General features: G+C 41.5%; 1 protein-coding gene across 17 annotated transcripts in view; it reads right to left on the bottom strand.

Moving 5' to 3' along the window:
* Positions 1-21146, bottom strand: part of RYR3 (ryanodine receptor 3) — a 551551-nt gene that overhangs the window by 133176 nt on the left and 397229 nt on the right. For all 17 annotated transcript variants that reach the window (XM_054027214.1, XM_054027212.1, XM_054027213.1 and 14 more), the window contains 3 exons: positions 17700-17760; positions 7808-8046; positions 6465-6546 (listed from right to left, as the gene is read on the bottom strand). In XM_054027214.1, coding sequence (XP_053883189.1) covers positions 6465-6546; positions 7808-8046; positions 17700-17760 — 382 coding nt within the window. The remainder of the gene's footprint in view (positions 1-6464; positions 6547-7807; positions 8047-17699; positions 17761-21146) is intronic.

The following is a 21146-nucleotide window of genomic DNA, read 5'->3' on the forward strand; positions in this document are numbered from 1 at the left end:
ATCAACAAATATAAGTAAGCTGAAGAAACATTTTACAATGACAGATACTGAATGAAGAAAATTAGCCCAACATCAAACATACATTTACTTAAATTATACTGTTTAAGTAAAGAATTTATAACCAACATTTAATTAACTGGTGTTAAGCGTACTGGTGATGCAAGGATGAGATTAATTAAAAGTAGCATGGCAGTTTGTTGAAATGACCAGGCATATGGCCCTTCTTGTATTGAGGCCAAGAAACTGGTTTCCGAGACAGATATGTGAAATCAAACTTAAAGGTTGAAAAATTATCTTTTCTGGAAGCCATCCATAGTCAAAATGAAGCTGTAATAGATCTTATTACAAAGCATGAAAAATCTCTTTCAAATATACATACAGTATGCATTAGTGATTAGTGTTCTCTTGTGTTCTCATGCTGGCTTTGCTCTTCTGATGCATGGGGAAAATGCCTACATAGCATCAGAAGTCCATGTAGTTAGTTAGCACATTTTAAAGATTCAGCCTCCAACTACAGATGGACCATGAACTGTGCACACAAATGGCAGCACTTACATAGGCAATGGAAACCACCTTTGTGTGCACAAATACAAGTGAGGTTGAGGCCCCTTTGTAAATCTGATCCCTAATGTGCAACTATCATCAGCAAATTCAGATAAAAACATGATTATCTAATATGAGCATGTACCTACTCCATGTACAAAATCCATATTTCTGTACACAAGTAGGGACCTCTGTGCACAAATCTGGTAATCACATGTGCAAATATTCCTTTGTACAGATTTTGTGGCTGCAATTTAAGTACCGAGAGCTAAGTTCACTTCAGGGTTTGTGACAACTTCTGCTGGAGGGTCCTTAGGCAAGGAAGGGAGCAGAAGTGGCACAATGCATCTGCCCCCTCTTGTACACCAATGACACCATAGGAAACCAAATCAGCCTGACAATAAGTCTGTAAAATTCTCCATTATATATGATGTCATATCTGGCTCAGTCATTTCCAGTTTTCAACAGATTCTATATATTTGTTTATTTATTGCTTCTGCAGTATCTGTTTATCTTGCGGACATTTGTTCTCTGTCAGTTTTACTAGCAGCAAAGATCTGAAGATATCTTTTATCATAATCTATGGGTGCAGAATGTTTAGATTAATGCTGAAATAAAATTTTAAAAACTTAGAGATTACACACACTACAAATGGGAAGCACTATTTCAACACATGACATTAGGATAAATTGCCTTATAAAATCCAATAGCTATAAATATTAAAAGATACTGTCTGACTGGCATTTTGTAGACTACGTGAAATGAAGAGATTACCTTGTCCATTTACTAGCAAATGAGTGTTCATTTCACAAAGCCCATCACTATCACTACCAGGAATGTGTAAACTGCAAGAAAGCACCTAAGAGCCTTCCCTGAACCTTTACTCATTTTAAAGCCTAAAATGAACTTCTTCTGAGATTCTCAAATATATAACTAATACACGTATGGCTACATATAAAATACAAATATACATAGATTTAATTTCTCATCAATTTACACTTAAAGGGCCAATGTAGGCAAGAAGCAGTGAGAAACAATGTTTTAATGCATTCTGTTACTGAAACACATGGGCAGGCCATCGACTTCCCAGATTTCTATTGTGTTTCAAGGAATCATGCCTCTCAGAGGCTAATGAAGGCCAAGTGGGAAGTATATGTTCTGAATGGTCTATATTCTGACTGCATATTACAAGAATAAAAAAGTTTTAGTACCCTGCACCTCCCATTTAGCCGCAAAAGAAAAGGAGGGTGGTCACAAACTGCTTGAACCTGTTTGTGACCTCAGGTTGGGAAGGCATGGCCTAGAAGAAACAGGTTGTGACAGCCAAGTTGTGGGGCTTCCCCCTCATCATCCCAAGATTCCCCACAACCAAGCAGGGGGGTGATGATGAGGACTGGGGTGTATTGTAATGATGACTCCTCAAACATTTCAGGTGATATTCTGATAAACATTCCAAACTTTGAACTTAACCTGGACTGTGAACTTTTTAAGATTTGTCAATTACAGGTTAAGACCCTTTTCAAGTATGCATGCAGATACAGGTACTACCCTCTCAAACTCAGTAGTCAGAAGGACAGAGATGACACTTAATGGCATAGTGGTCTGAGGAACCTCTGAAGAATTAGTGGCACCCAACAATATTTGTAAACATTTCACTACACACAAAAGACCAAATAAATAATATTAAAAACCCCACGAAAGGTTCTTCTACATTCACTATTATTTGCCTTAATCCATCAACTAATGCTACATTGAATGCACCCACATGAGAAAAGGTGTCTCGGGAATTGCTCATCTACTGAATGAGCTTTCAGTTATCTGACCCCTTCTTACTGAAGATGACACCCAACATAGACACTTTAATTCAGGACACGACAAGACTGGCTAAGGTAAGGTCAGAACAAGGCTCTTTATGCAGTTCCATTTGCACCCTTATGTCTATTACAGAGTTAGGTGGAAGATGACTATTGTAAGACCCAGGTTCCAGTTCCTCACTCCAATGAATAGTTTATTTATTTATTTAAAAAACTAAAACAGCTTCAACAGGAGAAATTTTCATGAGAAAGATCCCCAGGAAGCCTCATAGCTCAGTAGGTTAGGGAACTTCTCCTGGAGGAAGGGAAACTGTCCCCTACTCCACACTAAACTGAGCAGGGTACTAAATCCAGGTCTCCTACATCCTGGGAGAGTGATCTAACCCCTGGGCTAAAAGTTATAAGTGTGTGAGCGTAGTGGGAGAGGCTCCCCTATCACCACCAATCCTCCTCCTCTAGCTTGTGAAAGAAAAGGTTTAAATGCTTAACTCCACAGCTGTGAATCCCAAGCCTCAACAGGCGCCTAAGTCCATTGGAGGCGGGGGTTTAGGCCACAGATCTCTCCTTAGCATTTCCTACTAAGTGAGCTGGCATTTGTGAATCCCATTTGTGAAGCCTAACTCTCCCCATGCAGTATATAGTGAATCCAGGTGCTTAATTCATGGCTGTGGATTCCATTGTGTGTCAAGGCACCTAAAGCCCTTTGCTTACCCACATTACTAGCCTACCATATACACTTGCAGACTAAGTTTGCACTGAAGTTTTTTGGTTGCATTCCTAGCAGAAAGAGAGGGAAAAAAATAATCCAAGAGTGTATCCATCAGAATCTTTCTTTCTTGGCACATAACTAAGAACTTCTGAAAGGTATTATGACAAATAATAGTAATCAAATTCTGATGTGCCATCTGCAACTGTTCTGTGTCCTCCTTGAACTGCTATAGAATCTCATGTGACCCTGCAGCTGGAAGCAGCTTCTCTTTTCAGTATCCAAACCACAGCAGAAACTGTCTGCTGTGCTGACGTAGGTCAAGGTGCAAGAATGACATACCTCCTATTGCACACCTTGCAATATTAAAGAGAGAAGATTTTTAAAAAATCCCAAGACCACAACACCAAGCCTCACACACAATGCTCATCAATGGAACCTTATTCTGAGTCTCTACAAAAATACCAAAGCCTATTGTAGCCAAGCAGTTTCATATACTGCAAACATATTTACCTTCCTGAACTAGAGAAATGCTGAATTCTGAAAAGACAAAACCTGTGGCCTACAACATAGTTTCTTATTGCTTTTGTAAATGGGAAGATTTGCTTTATCTTCATTACTCGTCTTATTAAATGAAAGATAATTATCAGTAGAAGCTTTTAGCTAAATGGAATCTGAGGAGAAATAGTGGAAGGTGGGTTACCTTTTCAAAAATACATGCAACAATGGTAGAATCAATATATGCATTGTTTAATATTACTGAACAATAGCAGTACCATTAAAACTAAGTCAGGCGAGTCTAATACAGCCACAGCTTTGCTATATTTGTGACCTGACATCAGGGACTTTGACTTATCATCTGCTCTTCTACTGCCCACTAACAGATTGTACTTTTTTGATTCAAGTTCCATCCAAGAATGTATGAAGTTATGCACATCTATGTCCCTGATTTATTTGTTCTATTTCTCAGTGAAAAAGAAGATGGTGACATTTTTAATGGTTATTATGTAAACAATTGGCAATAAAAATAATCTCATGTAACTGGAAAACATGAAAAATATTTATGACGGGCTGAGTATTTTATAGAACACTATGTATGTGAGACTATTCTCCTTTGAAGCTTAACGGTGATTGACCTTTTCCACAGAATTACTTTAGTAACGCTAATATAAGGGGTTATATAAGATCAACCTGCTTTTCTTCTTTTTAAAAAATGCTTGATATTTTTATATTGATTTATCACAGAGTACATGCAAACATTCCTGTTTGCCAAGTGAATTCACTGCAATAATAATAACCTATTTCTCTGAGATTTCTGCATCTGTTCTTTTCATCAGTATTTCCGGGGGGTGGGGGAGGGACGGGGGGGGAGAGAGGGGGAAGCTTTTTCCTTATGAATGGATGTACAAAAAATATATAGAAATATAAGAACAGAAAAAAAAATGTTAGAAAAAAATCCAGGACAATTTTAAGATAAGGTCACTTTATCGCATAGTAAAAGCTTATTTTGTTGCTAGGAAAGAAATGGAAAAGGCAGAAACAGAATACACATAAATAAAAAATACCCAGATATTCAAGATATATATTTCTGTTTATATCCTTTCCATTCAAATTCGGCTTCTTTGTGATAAAAAAACATAATGCATTAATATCAGAAACAGCAACCGCAGAACATTTCATAATAAAAAGATTTATGTAGGATTGAAAGTTAGAATCCCAATCATATTTCTCTGTGAAGAAATATTTTTTTAATTTAAAAAGGAAAATTGAAATAAAACCAAATATGAATGCTGAAAATTTAGGATGTTTAATTAACATTCTTAAACAGATGAAAACTCTTATGACACCGTTGTTTCCCCTTGCCCAAGGAGGAAAAACTGAGTCCATTTACAATGAGAGTAATAATAATAGTAAAATATAATAATAGTAAAAATATTTTAAAGGCAAAAGTAAGGAAAATAATATCCTTAGCATGGAAGCTACTTTAATTATATAATATGACTGTCAGAAAGCATGCATTAATCACAAGATTATTCAAGCCAAACAGCCATCACTCTCATAAATGGAAATCCAGTTCAAATGAAGCCAATGGAAGGGAGTACAAACTATGCTGGTAAAACACAAAATAGAAATTAGAAGGACTAAGAAGGAATTTTAAGAGCAAATAGCCAAGGATAAAAAACTAATTATTTCTATATCTGAGAACCACTAAACCAGAGAATCTATGGGTCCACTGGACTATTAAGAAGTAAAAGGAGCAATTGTACAGAGCAAATTATTGCTCTGAACAAAGGATGATGGGGACGTAGGCATCAACTCCATGGATGCTCTGGGGCTGGAACACCCACGGGAAAAAAATAGTGGGTGCTCAGCACCCACCGGCAGCCCATGGATTAGCACCTCCTCCACCCCACAAGTGGCTCCCGCCCGCCATAGATCAGCTGTTCAGCAGCGTGCAGAAGGCACTTGGGAAGAGGGGAAATGGGGTAGGAAGTGGCTGGGGGAGGGGATGGCAGAGTGGGGCTGGGAAGAGGTGGGGTGGGGGCTTGGAGAAAGTTGTGGATTGGTGGCGGGGTCTGGGGTAGAGCAGGGGTCGAGCACCCACCAGGAGCTGAGTAAGTTGGCACCTATGGATGGGGAGATAACTAACCAGAAATATTAGAGCCAGGAAATAAAGATGCATAAAGATTAACTGTCAAAGACTGAAGTGTCAAATTTGGAGTTGGTGGAACAAACTTACAAAATAAAAATTATCAAGTCATCAGAACCAGAGGCTGTTTAGGAAGAATCAAAGTAAGGTATAACCCCTCCTCAGTTAGAAGTTCTGTTAAAAAGAAATTTGCCATATTATATAATTACAACAGGGTTTCTTGCAGCATCTCTGAAGCATCTGGTTCTGGCTACAGTCATAAACAGGATGCTGGACCAGATAGATTACTGATCTGATCAGGTACACCAATGCTTATGTTCTCATAGAAATAGTTCATTTTGTATTATTTCTGTATGTAACTATTATACTAACAAATGTGCCATTATTTTAATAAAAGTAAACTTACCATTTCTATTTATCATTCCAAACATTTCATCACTTGTACTTATTTCAGCGAACTAAGGTCCAGATTTTGAAAGGCATTTAGGTATTGCTCTGCTGAGTGTTGCAACTCCTAACTGATTTAGGAGTCTAAATATCATTTTCAAAAGGGAATTAGGAACCAAAATCCAATTGACGGTCTATGGTAGTTAGATTCAGTTAGGCATTCAATGCTGAGCGCAGCAATGCCTAAATATCTTTAAAAATCTGGGCCTAAATCTTCACATTGAAACACCCCTCTTTTGTTAGATGCACAGCAAGCAATATTATCTCTAGTTTCATAAAGGTATTAATCACTTTCATTCAATACCTTTCAACATAGATGTTCTTTCCAGTCCCAAGGGAATATAGGCTACAAAGAATTCTATAACATGAAACTTGCACATCACCCACTGAAAGGAAAAAAAAAAAAGAGTTGGCATATTGTCATTACAAATTCATTGGAAAAACTACTCTTTAAAAATAGAAAACAATATATTTTTGCTATTTTATACAATCTAACCAAATGCTGACTGAATGCTTATTTATGAAGTAGTTTTGGCCTGTCATTATTGTGCTTATATATTATTTATTTTCAGTTTCTCTGGTAACTATCCAATGATTTATGCAACTCTCAAAACTTTGCAGACCATTATACACTCTTAAATGTATCAAATATATCTTAAAATTCTCTAATAATCAAATTTCCAAGGATTAATTTCCACTTAAACCAAAGCAGTCTACCTTTGTCATCTGCAGGGACCGGATCCAAAGCATCCTGGACTCAGTGAGAATCTTTCCACTTTACTCTCTATCTCCTTTACCCTTTACTCAGATGTTTACTCTCTATCTCCTTTATCTCTAAGCCACAATCTCCACAAATGCATAAAAGAAAAAATGGGGTTTGCTGATGGACATATTGCAAAACCTCCAGGGAAACACTTAGAGTGATGGAACTGTTTACTTTTCCTTACCACTCACTAGCATTTTTAAAAATATACCTGAAAATCCCTATTTCTTATTCATATTTTATTTTTTAATGTTTCAAACTAATCAAGCATTCATTTAAATAGGATACTTTCTCCAGTGTAAGGTGAAAACAGTACCATCTTCTTTTACTACAGAGCTTTGAGCATATCTTCAACTTCTTGCTCATTTTGCTCCAACAAAATAAAAGTATGCAACAGAAGTTTCTGCAATACCTCATTTGCTTTTTTTTTTTGTTTAGGAAATGATGTCTATATTATCCACACACATTAGAAAAGAGGAAGTTTAAGGAGAATTTTAAATTAATCTCTATGTCTGGAGAGGTATTGTGCATAAACAATTTTGCTTTCAGCACTTAAAATCTCTTATTTTTACTTAGGGAATAAAAATAAAAAAAGCAAATAATCTCTTTAAACAAAACATCTATTTCCAGTCGCATAAAAGAATTTTGGCATTAACTGACCTGCTCTCAGTTATGCTTGATTTACAGCAATGTAATTCTAATGAAGTCATATTTTTTAAAACAAAAATTCAAGAGTTAATTCCAGGCTTAACAGTGGTAATACGCCAAGGTAACTGAGCACAGACTTTGGTCCAATGAACTCATGCATTCACTATTAAAAGTCTTTTATGTTATTACAACAGAGTAAACCTTTAAAAATAAATGACAAAAATTAGAAGACTTACAAAGTAAATCAACCCCAAACTGATGCTGCGCAATATGTTCAAAAATTGATGTCAATATAGGTAATAATGCCACTGTAGTATAGTTGATGTTTTGTGAGACACCTTTAATTTGTGTTCGTGAATGGGTAAATTTCCCAAGTTTAAGATTTTCTAAAGTCTTTTCCAGATCTTCAGCCGCATTTTCAAAGAATGCACGTAATCCAGCTTTAACCAACTCTGAGCCTGATTTCATGACGGTTCTACAAAATAATTTGGAAAAAATCTGAATTAAATTCCACACCTATTGACAACATATTTTTATAACAGTGATATATTTACTTGCTGGTTTAGTTTCTTTCTATCTGAAATCAGACTTTGAAGTAGTGGAGTTTTGAATTGTGACTGAAAAAGCTAGTTAAATGAGATATTGTTGTCCTAGGTGCTTTTTACAGATAAAAGACAACTAAGTGTATATCCCCCCAAAGAACTTGAACTTTAAAACACAGACTCTAAAATTCCTCTGGGATGGGGAGGTGTATGTGTGGAAGCAAAATGGCATTTTACATTCAGTTCATGGAGGTGAAGAAATGGAATGAACATGATGTATATACAGTGGTAGAGACAACGATAAAGCACAAAGCATCACATGCAAATGTTTTCACCAACCCCTTCCTAAACTTTGTAATCCCACAATCCATGACCCTACTTCAAATGTGACAGAATGGCCTTCTGAGCATGCCTCACCATGCCTTTAATCAGCTGGTGTTGGAAAAACTCTTTAAGTATACAACAGGTACAAGATGCAGGACACCTAATCCTGCTCCCACTTTTATTGGTGCCACAGTAATTTGGCAGTCACTCAGGGTGAGCTGAATGCCTATAACACAACATTTCAAACTAAGAAGGGCAGGCCACTCATAAACATTACAGTCCCGTCTTCCTATCCCTTTGGGCATATCTTCAACTTCTTGCTCAACTCTCCTGCAGGGCCGGCTTTAGGAAGTGCAGGGCCCGATTCGAACAGTTTCGACGGGGCCCTGGCAGGGATGACTAAAAAAAAAAAACACATAAAAAAAACTCGTGGGGCTTGTACTCACCGGGCGGTGCTCCTAGTCTTCAGCGGTGGGTCCTTCACTCACTCCGGGTCTTCGGCGGCACTGAAGGACGAGCTGCCAAAGTGCCGCCGAAGACCCGGAGCGCCACCGTGTGAGTAAAGATTAAAAAGGATCCTCTAGCCAGGGAAGGGATTCTCGGCCACTTCTTTCTCCCCTCCCCCCCCCCCCCCCGGCGGCCCTGCCACTGGGCGCGGAGCCCTCTTAGGTGTGGGGCTCGATTCAGGGGAATTGGTGGAATTGGCCTAAAGCCGGCCCTGCTCTCCTGCATGCTGATATCCAGAGTGAGGGCCAATCACAGAAGCCTCTTGTTCTGGTCAACAGGTGAAGTAACACAGCAGGTTAGTAGCTAAGCTGGGAATGTTATCCTGACTCCCAGTCCACCACCTCTTCCACTAGCTACGCTGACTCTCATCAGTCCTAAATATAACCACTTGCTACTAGAAAAATCATACAAGTTTTGCAAAGAATATGTTAAAACACATTTTTGTATATTACTTTAAATCAAGCTTTAATAAAGTTTCTGAGAACCACTTTCAATATTCTAGTTATATAAATGGTAGTTTTTGTTGTTTTTAATAATATCCTGTATTTCTATAATGCTTTTATTTCTTGATCCAGAGTACTTAATTAATTAAGCTTCACAATATGCTTGTGAGGTAAGGAAGAGATGTATGCACCATAAAGAGCAGTCTCTTCTACCATACAATACAACAGCTGTTTCAAAGTGAACAAGAACACTACAACCAAAGTAGGGTAAGACACAAAAAAGAGTATTGTACCCAATAAACCCATTGAGTAAATGTGGACAGATAGAATGCAATCACGCATGTTTAGATTTGGTAAGGACAATGAGGCTACAGAAGAGTTACTTATCTTAAAGAAACTGGAGTTCTTCAAGATGCGTGCTCCCTAATTGTATTTCACTTGAGGTGTGCGTGCACTCTACGTACCACAGATAAGAGAATTTTTCTAGCAGTCCATTGGCCTGCGACCCTCTCTCCACCTTGTGCTCCAATCTGAGGGCATAAGGGGCACTGTGGACTGACCACCTTTCCACATACCTTTCCATTGCCAATAGTCCAGAATAAGGCTCTGTAGCAGAGGGGAAGGAGAATGGGTAGTGGAGTAGGTAGGAATCACACAAAGAACTCCACTTACTGTAAGGTAAGTAATCCTCCCTTTCTTCTTTGACTGATGGTCCCTATATGTGTTCCACTTGTGATGACCCACAATCAGTATTCATTGAGGAGGAGGGTATGAGGAACCTTGCTTTACTACAAACTGGAGGACTGCTCTGCTAAAAGATGCATCTGCTGTAGAAATTTGTACCAGGGCATAATGTCTCGCAAAGGTATGGATGGTGCCCCATATTGTTGCTCTGCAGATCTCTAGAAGACGGATGTTTCAAAGTGAGGAAACAGATGTAGCATGGGCTCCAGTCAAGTGGGCTCTCACTTTCTGAGGGGAGTGGTTGCCACAGTTCATAACAAAGCAGAATGCTGCCCAAAATCCACTTGGATAGTCTTTGTGAGGTAGTAACTTCCCCTCTCATGTATATGGCAAAGGAAGGAAACAGCCTGGGATATTTGCAGAAGAATGTCATCCTTTATAGGTAGAAGGCTAAAGTTTATGAATACCTAGAGAGTGGAGCTTTTTTTCCTCTCTGATGGGATGAGGCTTCAAATAGAAGACAGACAAGTGAACCATCTGGTTCAGATGGAATTCTAAGATTACTTTTGTGATGAATTTGAGGCGTAACCTCAAGAAAACCTTGTTCATATGGAAGACTGCATAGGGAAGGTCAGTCATAAGAGAACACAGCTCACCTTCTCTGGCTGAGGTGACTGTAACCAGAAATGCAACTTTAATAGAAAGATGCATGAATGAACATCAGGTTAAAGGTTCAAATGGGGGGCGGGGGTATTCATCAGTCCTGATAGGACAAGACTGAGATCCCATATCAGGTTCAGTTTCAGCACTGGAGAAAAGGTTCAGGACAGTCCCTTCAGAAGTCTTGCTCTCATAAGGCAGAATGTCTGCCTAACGGATTGTGGAAAGTGCTAACAGCTGCCAAGCATACTTGCAAGAAGCTGATGGATAACCTTAACTTCTTTAGAGAGAGGAAATAGTTCAGAATAGTAGGGATCTCTGAAGATTTCAGGGGCATCTGACAATGCTGACACCAGATAGAGAATCTTTTCCATTTTGCTGTGTAACATTTCCTTATGGATCTTTCCTACTATCGCCAAGCATGACTTTTCTAGGTCCGTCATTCATCCAAATACCATATTGTTAAATGGAGCGATGCTGGGTTGGACTGTTGGATCCTGCCTCTGTCCTGAGTCAATAGCTCTGTTAATAGCCAAATATGGATGCACAGATGCAAGGACATCTGGAGAATGCTCAGGAGCCAGAATTGCCTGGGAAACCACGGTGCAATCAACAGCACTGATGTTCCATTTTGCCTAATTTTCCTTAGAACTTGAGGTAAAAGAAGGATGGGTGGAAATGAGTACCTCAGCTGTTCTGATCATTGAGCTAGAAATGCACGCCCCAAGCTGCCTAAGTCAGGCATTTCTTGTTCTCTTGAGATGCAAAGAGATCCCATGATGGGAATCCCTACTGCTGAAAGCACCAATTTGTGTAGTTCCTAGTCATGGTCTGTATAAGTAGGGGCATTGCCAGCAGATCGAGGAACGTGATCGTTCCCCTTTATTCGACATTGGTGAGGCCTCATCTGGAATACTGTGTCCAGTTTTGGGCCCCACACTACAAGAAGGATGTGGAAAAATTGGAAAGAGTCCAGCGGAGGGCAACAAAAATGATTAGGGGTCTGGAGCACATGACTTATGAGGAGAGGCTGAGAGAACTGGGATTGTTTAGTCTCCAGAAGAGAAGAATGAGGGGGGATTTGATAGCAGCCTTCAACTACCTGAAGGGGGGTTCCAAAGAGGATGGAGCTAGGCTGTTCTCAGTGGTGGCAGATGACAGAACAAGGAGCAATGGTCTCAAGTTGCGGTGGGGGAGGTCCAGGTTGGATATCAGGAAAAACTATTTCACTAGGAGGGTGGTGAAACACTGGAATGCGTTACCTAGGGAGGTGGTGGAGTCTCCTTCCTTGGAGGTTTTTAAGGCCCGGCTTGACAAAGCCCTGGCTGGGATGATTTAGCTGGGAATTGGTCCTGCTTTGAGCAGGGGGTTGGACTAGATGACCTCTTGAGGTCCCTTCCAACTCTGATATTCTATGATTCTATGATTCTATGGTCTCTGGTGACGTCTGCTGAGTCTGTCTACCAATGTGTGGTGCAACCATGGAAAGCGCACTGCAGAGAAGGTGATCTGGTGACAAATGCACCAGTTCCAGAGATTGACTATTTCTATGCAAAGGAGCGTAGCCCTTGCTCTCCCAGTTCTGCTGATATAATAAACTGTTGTCATGTTGTATGACATGACCTGAATGTGCTAGGTTCAAATAAATGGAATAATTTTCAGGCTTCCTATACTGAATGCAGCTCCTGAAGGATTATGTGCAACTGGGATTCTTGGTGGTCCAGGTACCCTGTTCAATGTGTTCGTTGAGGTAGGTTTCCCATCTTGGTAGGGAGTTATCTGTAATCAGTATTTTTGTGGGTGAAAGAGAGACAAAGGGCACTCCCACGCACACTGTCTCCCTGTTTTCCCATAAGTCAGATCTCTGTGGGGGAGTGCGATGGGGTGTTCACCCCATACTTGCCCTGAAAGGGTTAATGAAGACAAAGAAGGGGGCTAATTAACCCAGCAGACTATAGCGGAGAGGAAATCAGGTGGGTAAATAATCCTGGGACTGAGTGAGGGAGCCCAGCTGGGGAGGGATGAGCTGTGCTGAGGTTATGAAGACAGTAAATTGGCAATAGAAAAAGGGACTGCTGGGAAAATCTGCAGTCACTCCCTGGGAGAAGGGAGGTGCATTTGGGCTGGCAAACCCAGCGAGAAAGGAAGCCAGAGAGGGAGGACAGGGCTCAGGGAAAGGCAATAAGGTCTAGAAGGGAACAGGCCTTGACTACTGAGTGGAGGGTCCCTGAGCAAGAATCTGGAGTAAAGTGTGGGCCCGGGTTCCTCCGCCAGCCACTGACAGAGTGGCATTATGAATAAGGGAATGGGAAGACTGCCTATGACTGCTGGTGAGGAAAGACTTTGATACCCCAGAAGGTGAACCCACTTAGTGACTTGGTCAGAGGGCTAAATCACGAAGAGGCTACAGCAGCTCATGGAGTGAGAGAGGAGCTGCAGACCCAAAGAGAGAGGCAGAGGCAGTGGACAGCTGTGGGAAGGGGCATCAACCTCATGAGCTATTCCCCAGAATGACCAGGAGAAGGCACCATCCTAGTGGTGAGTGGAGCACCCTGTCACAAGGAGTGAGATCATTCTGTCCAGACTGTGCTTACTTGGCATGTAGACTGTTCATAACCAAGTCTGTAGACATCAAAGTTTCACAATAAGTACACAAGGCCATATACCCTAGGAAGGTGAGACTAGTCTGAATTGCTGTCTGGGGGTACAGCAGAAGCTTCATACACTAGAATTTGTCCTGAGATAGGTAACTTTTGGCTCTGATTGAATGTAGGGGTGCTCCAAACAAAGTCTATAGTCTGAGTGGGAACTAAAACTGATTTTGTTATGTTTACTTGGAGCCCTAAGGAGTGTAGTAGTCTCTGCAAGGGCAGGGTTGTCATCCATACTTCTTGATATGATCTCCCTTGGAGCAGCCAGCTGTTGAGGTAGGGGAACACTGATGAATCCTCATAATGCAGGTGAGCTGTCACTATTGACAACACCTTCATGAATAGTTTCAGTGCTATCAAGAGGCTGAAGGGGAGCACTCTGTATTGGTAATGGTCTAGGCCTAAGGTGAATCTCAGGAGTCTCCTGTGTATGGAGTGGATCTCTAGGTGGAAATACGTGTCTTTTACATCAAGAGCTGTGAACAACCCCTTGTTTAGCGAGGGGATTATAGAGGCCAGGGTGATCATTCTGAAACTCAGGTGGTGGATGAAGATGTTCAGCTGTCTGAAATTTAGCATGGGCCTCTAGCCCCCTTTCTTCCTGGAAATGAGAAAATAACTTGAGTAAAATCCTTCCCCCCTATGTTGAAGAGGTTCTGGTTCTATGATTTCCAGATGGAACAGAAAGTCTACTTCTTGTCTGAGCATCTTCTTGTGGGAGGGGTCTCTAAAGAGGGAGGAGGAAGGATTTTTGTGTGTGGGGAATCAGAGAGAAACTATTGTATAATGGTGGTGATTATCTCCAGAACTCATCTGTCTGATGTTGTATAGTACCATGCCTGGGAAAAAATGAGTGAGGCAAATGGTGTGTAGGAGTCTTGAATAGATAAATGTGTCGGGGGACTGATTTGTAGCTGTCGAAAGTCCCATCAAAAGGATTTATTGGTGGGAGGCTGGCACTGGAAGAAGAATGCAGGGGGTTGTTGTGTTTACTGCACTACATTCTCTGGTGTTTCCTAGGCAGCTTGTAGGTCCTTTGATGGTAGAATGGTTGAGGGGCTGGTCATTGTCCATAAGATTGAGTCTTGCGGTATTTCCTCTGTGGTGCTGGAGTATAGATATCTAGTGAGCAAAAAGTTGCTCTTGAGTCTTTGAGGGAATACATCTGCCTTCTCACTCAATAAGTTATTTCCCTCAAAAGTCAGATCCTCCACAGTGGAAAGGACTTCTTTGGGAAATCTGGAAAACTGGAGCTATGAAGCTCATCTTATGACTATGGAAGTTGCCATCAAGCACAAGGCTATATCTTCTTCATCCACTGAAGCCTGGAGGGCCAATCTAGCTATTTTTCTTCATCAATAATTATTAGGAAATAAAGTCTATCTTCTTGAAAGAGTTTGTTGTTGAATTTAGAGAACTTATTGTAATTAATAAAATCATGTTTTGATATTAAAGCTTAGTAGTTTACTATGTGGAACTGTAAGCTTGCCAAAGTCAAATGTTCTCCCAAAGAGATCTAAACATTTGGCCTCCTTATCAAGGGGTGCAGATTTGGGGTGGTGTTGCTTCTTTCTTTTGGTGATAGCTTGCTGCAGTAAAGAGTTTGAAGTGAGATGTGAGATGTGAGAGTAAGTATTCTGCCCCCTTCAAGGGAATGAAATGTTTCTCCTCCATTTTCTTTGGAGTGGGATCACAAATAGCAGACTATCTTATCACATTCTAAGATGGTCTCATTAATTCACAGTGCCATTTTACTAGGACCAGCACTGTGAAAGATATCTAGGAGTTTATGAGGGTGTTCTGTATTTCCTCCAGGGGAATCTGCAGCATGTTTGCAATTTTCCTCAGGAGGTCCTGGAACTGCCTGTAGTCATCAGGTGGTGATGGTGAGGGTGGCATGACTACTTCACCATGAGGATGATAACCTCTCAGGGGTGAGTGATTCTGCCTGATCAGGTTGTTCCTCCTGCTCAGAGGATTGAGGTTCTTTCCTGTCTATCTAGGTTCCCCAAGTGAGCTTATTGATTTGGGATGTCTCATATACAAATCCCAGGGACCCCAGTAAAGCCAGTACAAATGGTCATAGGGGAAATTAAGGAGTCCCCATGGAGAAGGGTACCAATAGTCCAGAGTTGGGTAGTTTGTCCTATGAGAGAGGGAAGGTGCCCAAAAGATCTTAGAGCCTCTATCAGGGCAGATCCCATGTCTTGAAATTCTCCCACTGATTCTAGACTCATTAGAGAAAAAGAAGCTTCTAAATTGATGTGCAAGACTGTTGGTACTGAAGGTTTTATTATACTTCAGCTGGTCAATGGTAATGGTGAGTGGAGAAACACTGGTATAGTAACCTCCATGGTGAGTGCTGGATCAAATAATATCAGGATTCTAGGTCTGCAAAGATAATAAGGTTCTCTGGTAGAGTTTATCTAGACCCTGATGCTGGAGAGTGGACTGGGCTTCTTTCCTTTGGAAGTGCAGCTGATGTCAACTTCAGACAGGAAACAGTCTCCTGTACTGACTCCTCCTCTCCCAGTGTCAGTATCGTCATTGTAGAAGGGTTCTGCTGCCTTCTTTCCCTTGCTGGAACCCAGGATGGTCCAGCCGCCTTCAGGTCACTTTTGCCACTTGGTGCTGAGGAACCAGTACTGTGCTCCTTGTGAACTCCTGACATCTCTATGCTGGGATACAATCTCATATGACTTAGAGGGTGACAGAGAGGAGGTCCTCTTTTTGTGAGGACTTGGAAGGGGATTTTTCAGGTTTCTTGTGAGTGTGTTTGCCCTTACCCTCCTTGTCTCTCTGATGGAAGAGTCTTTAGCCCTGATTATTCCCAGAGCCAGAGACCACCGTGACCTCCGTCCAGTGTACTGTGGGGGGGGGGGGAAGGGGGAAGGAATCTATCGGGCCAGGATTAGACCGAAGCCTCATTATGCAGTCCATCAGGAATTCTAAGCCTGAATTTATGAGCATGATGGGTTCAACTAGGAAAGGATCAGCAGATATTGAACTTGAAGGGGATATGAGCTCACTGAATCAACAGAGGCATGTGTCACAGAAGTCGCTGACTGGAAAAAGCTGGCAGCAGGCTATGCAGAGCTTGAATCCAGGGATCCTGGACAAACTAAGCACCCTGTGCAGGGCAGTGACCAGGTGGGGGAGGGGGGGAAAGACCCCAAACTCCTAAAATCTGCTAGTCTAATTAGAAACGATCTAAAACCAGATTTTACAACTATCTACAACTATGTTTGAACAAGAATGTTAGTGAATACTGAGGACACTGAAGAGGTTCCATCTCAGACTACAGGCGGTAGAAAAGAACTGAAGAAGTGGTTGGTCTGCACTGCTCCTTTTGTCCTCAAATCAGTGCACAAGGAGGGGAGGTGTGTAGGTGCAGATCAATGAACACTTCTAGCAGAAATATCCCAGGCTCGGGAGCATGGTGAGCATGCGCACCTTGAGTGGAATACACATAGGGACCATCACTCAAAGAAGAAAAAGCAGACTCCTTGGTTTTATGCTTCATCCAAAAAGTGACATCTCCAGAATCTCAGTGTTCCTCTAACACTACGATAGGACACTGATTCACTACTCACTAAAATCCATAAAAGAAATAATAGAGTCAAGCATTTTAACCAGTTGATTGTTTAGTTGGAATGGCAACACCTGCAGATACAGATAGCATGAAGATGGGGTTAGGGGTGACATATAATTAGGAGCAGTGGGTTTTTTTAAAAAAGAATACAATAGCAATAATTGTGGGGACATCCTAATTTACACTAATACATTTATTTGCATATATCACTCAGCTGCTCATTAATCTCTTCTTGAGTGGATTTCTGTATGTATTTTATTATAAATTATATATGTCATTAGAAGTAAAGTGATTTATGATCAGAGGATGTCAGACTGAGTTACACGTTAATGTCTTTTACTATGCTAATTGCCAGCTTCAAATGTTATTCAATGCACTTCTAGCACCAATTTTTCAGCCTGGTGTAAACTTGCCTCCATTTTTGTGAGAGCAAATAACTGCAAGTGCAATTTCATAGATGATGCCACTTATATTTCTAAGTGAAGCTTCTAAGTTTCTAAGCACAAACAACTGTGGATGCAACATATCATCTGAAAAAGTGGAGGACAGTGTTTGAAAAATCTGTACCATAATATTTACTCTAGAGAGCTAATATCAGCAGGAAATAAAGAATAAATATGTGAAGAAATAACAATCAATCTGCAGAACTGTTCTTTGAAGTGATTCTTGACAACCATATGATTTGTAGCTGGTACTGAAATAAAGTAAAAACTTGGCTAATTTACCGTGTATCCAGTGTCTGAGCCAAGATGTGCAGGCAGCTCACCATTGTAGTAGCATCACTCCCTGTTATAATAAATAAAGAACATATTATTCTGAATAATATATTTTGCTTTTAACAAATATTTCAGTATGTGCAAACATACAAATGTCATGACTCTTAATTATATATCAAATTCACGTGTGATGGGAAGGCCTACAATGCCTCCTGCTTAAAAGATCTTTTAGAACTAATGGTTTTATTCCCCCACCTCCGCCTTCTCTCTTTATTTTCCCCCTTGAGATTGGGCAGAATGAACAGGGTGCATACTTTATTTCAGAATGTGCCATTTCTGTCCCCTTCTTTTTGTTTTGTCTTTCCCTGTTGTTGTTCTTTTCCTTTTTGTTTAAAACTTCTTGGATGCCAAGAGCAGCCACTGAGAGGCAGGTGCTGAATGGTTAATGAAAAAATAAAATATGGAGGATAGTCCAATTGTTGGAAAAAATATCTCCATAGAAGGCGTCATGTTAAACAAGAGGTGGTATGGGGGTCTTACACATATGCTATATGGCCCCCATCCTGCAAACTCTTATGCATGTGTTTAACTTTATGCACACAAGTAGCACATTCCATGACCACCACTCCCAAGAGGAGGAGACGGGTGGTGGTGGTCAGGGACTCCCTCCTAAGAGGGATGGGAGTCATCCATCTGCTGACCAGACTGGAAGACTCGAGAAGCGTGTTGCTTGCCTGGAGCTAGAATCCAGGATGTGATGGAGTGTTTGCTGAGACTGATCAAGACCTCGGACCACTACCCCTTCCTACTTTTCCACATGGGCACCAATGATACTGCCAAGAATGATCTTGAGTAGATCACTGTAGACTATGTGGCTCTGAGAAGAAGGATAAAGAAGTTTGAGGTGCAAGTCGTGTTCTCGTCCATCCTCCCTGTTGAAGAAAAAGGCCCAGGTTGGGACTGTCAAATTGTGGAGGTGAATGCGTGGTTACGCAGGTGGTGTCGGAGAGAGGGCTCTGGATTCTTCGACCATGGGATGTTGTTCTGGGAAGAAGGATTGCTAGGAAGAGATGGGATCCACCTAACGAAGAGAGGGAAAAGCATCTTCACAGGCAGGCTTGCTAAACTAGTGAGGAGGGCTTTAAACTAGGTTTGCCAGGGGATGGTGACCTAAGCCCAGAGGTAAGTGGGGAAGTGGGATACTGGGAGGAAATACAAGGCGAAGGGTACAAGACGGGAAGCCTCCCGATTCATACTGAGAAAGTAGGGCAATCAGCTAGTTATCTTAGGTGCATGTACATGAACGCAAGAAGCCTGGGAAACATGCAGGAAGAATTGGAAGTCCTGGCACAATCAAGGAACTATGATGTGATTGGAATGACAGAAACTTGGTGGGGCAGTTCACATGACTGGAGCACTGTCATTGGATGAGTATAAGCTGTTCAGGAAGGACAGGTATGGGAGGAAGGTGGAGGAGTTGCATTGTATGTAAGAGAGCGGTATGATTGCTCAGAGCTCTAGTATGAAACTGGAGAAAAGCCTATTGAGTGTCTTTGGGTTAAGTTTAGAGGCGAGAGCAACAAGCGTGATGTCGTGGTGGGCATGTGCTATAGACCACAGGATCAGAAGGATGAGGTAGAAGATGCTTTCTTCGGACAATTAACTGAAGTTTCCAGATCACACCCCCTGGTTCTAATGGCGGACTTCAATCACCCTGACATCAGTTGGGAGAGCAAAACAGCAATGCACAGACAATCCAGGAAGTTTTTGGAGAGTGTTGGGGACAACTTCCTGGTACAAGTGCTGGAGGAACTGACTAGGGCCATGCTTCTCTTGACCTGCTGCTCACAAACAGGGAAGAATTGATAGGGGAAGTAGAAGTGGTGGCAACCTAGGCAGCAGTGACCATGAAATGGTTGAGTTCAGGATCCTGACAAAAGGAAGAAAGGAGACTAGCAAAATACGGACTCTGGACTTCAGAAAAGCAGATTTTGACTCTCTTAGGGAACTGATGGGCAGGATCCCCTGAGAGGCTAATATGAGGGGGCAAGGAGAGCTGGCTGTATTTTAAAGAAGCCTTATTGAGGGCACAGGAACAAACCATCCCAATGTGCAGAAAGAATAGCAAATATGGCAGGTGACCAGCTTGGCTTAACAGTGAAATCTTCAGTGATCTTAAACTCAAAAAGGAAGCTTACAAGAAGTGGAAATTTGGACAGATGACTAGGGAGGAGTATAAAAATATTGCTAGAGCATGCAGGAGTGTAATCAGGAAGGCCAAGGCACAATTGGAGTTGCAGCTAGCAAAGGATGTGAAGGGTAACAAGAAAGGTTTCTACAGTTACGTTAGCAACAAGAAGATGGTCAGGGAAAGTGTGGGACCCTTACTGAATGGGGGATGCAACATAGTGACAGATGATGTGGAAAAAACTGAAGTACTGAATGCTCTTTCTGCCTTGGCCTTCACAGACAAGGTCAGCTCCCAGACTGCTGCACTGGGCAACACAGTATGGGGAGGAGGTGAGCAGCCCTCAGTGGTGAAAGAACAGGTTAAGGACTATTTAGAAAAGGTGGACATGCACAAGTCCATGGGTCCAAATCTAATGCATCCAAGGGTGGTGAGGGAGTTGGCTGATGTGATTGCAGAGCCATTGGCCATTATCTTTGAAAATTTGTGGCGATCTTGGGAGGTCCTGGACAATTGGAAAAAGATAAATATAGTGCCCATATTTAAAAAAGGGAAGAAAGAGAACCCAGGGAACTACAGACGGGTCAGCCTCACTTCAGTCCCCAGCAAAATCATGGAGCAGGTCCTCAAGGAATCCATTTTGAAGCACTTGGAGGAGAGGAAGGTGATCACGAAGAGTCAACATGGATTTACCACGGGCAAGTCATGCCTGACCAACCTGATTGCCTTCTATGATGAGATAACTGGCTCCGTGGATATGGGGAAAGCGGTGGATGTGATATATCTTGATTTTAGCAAAGCTTTTGATACGGTCTCCCACAGTATTCTTGCCAGGAAGTTAAAGAAGTATGGATTGGATGAATGGACTATAAGGTGGATAGAAAGCTGGCTAGATTGTTGGGATCAACAGGTAGTGATCAACGGCTCAATGTCTAGCTGGCAGCCAATATCAAGTGGAGTGCCCCAGGGGTTGGTCCTGGGGCCAATTTTGTTCAACATCTTTATTAACGATTTGGATGATGGGATGGATTGCACCCTTAGCAAGTTTGCAGATGACACTAAGCTGTGGGAAGAGATAGATACGCTGGAGGGTAGGGATAGGGTCCAGAATGACCTAGAAAAATTGGAGGATTGGATCAAAAGAAATCTGATGAGGTTCAACAAGGACAAGTGCAGAGTCCTGCACTTAGGAAGGAAGAATCCCATGCACCGCTACAGGATTGGGACCGACTGGGTAAGCATCAGTTCTGCAGAAAAGGATTAGAAGC

The sequence above is a fragment of the Malaclemys terrapin genome, chromosome 4 (assembly GCF_027887155.1).
Source record: "Malaclemys terrapin pileata isolate rMalTer1 chromosome 4, rMalTer1.hap1, whole genome shotgun sequence".
NCBI lineage: Eukaryota > Metazoa > Chordata > Testudines > Emydidae > Malaclemys > Malaclemys terrapin.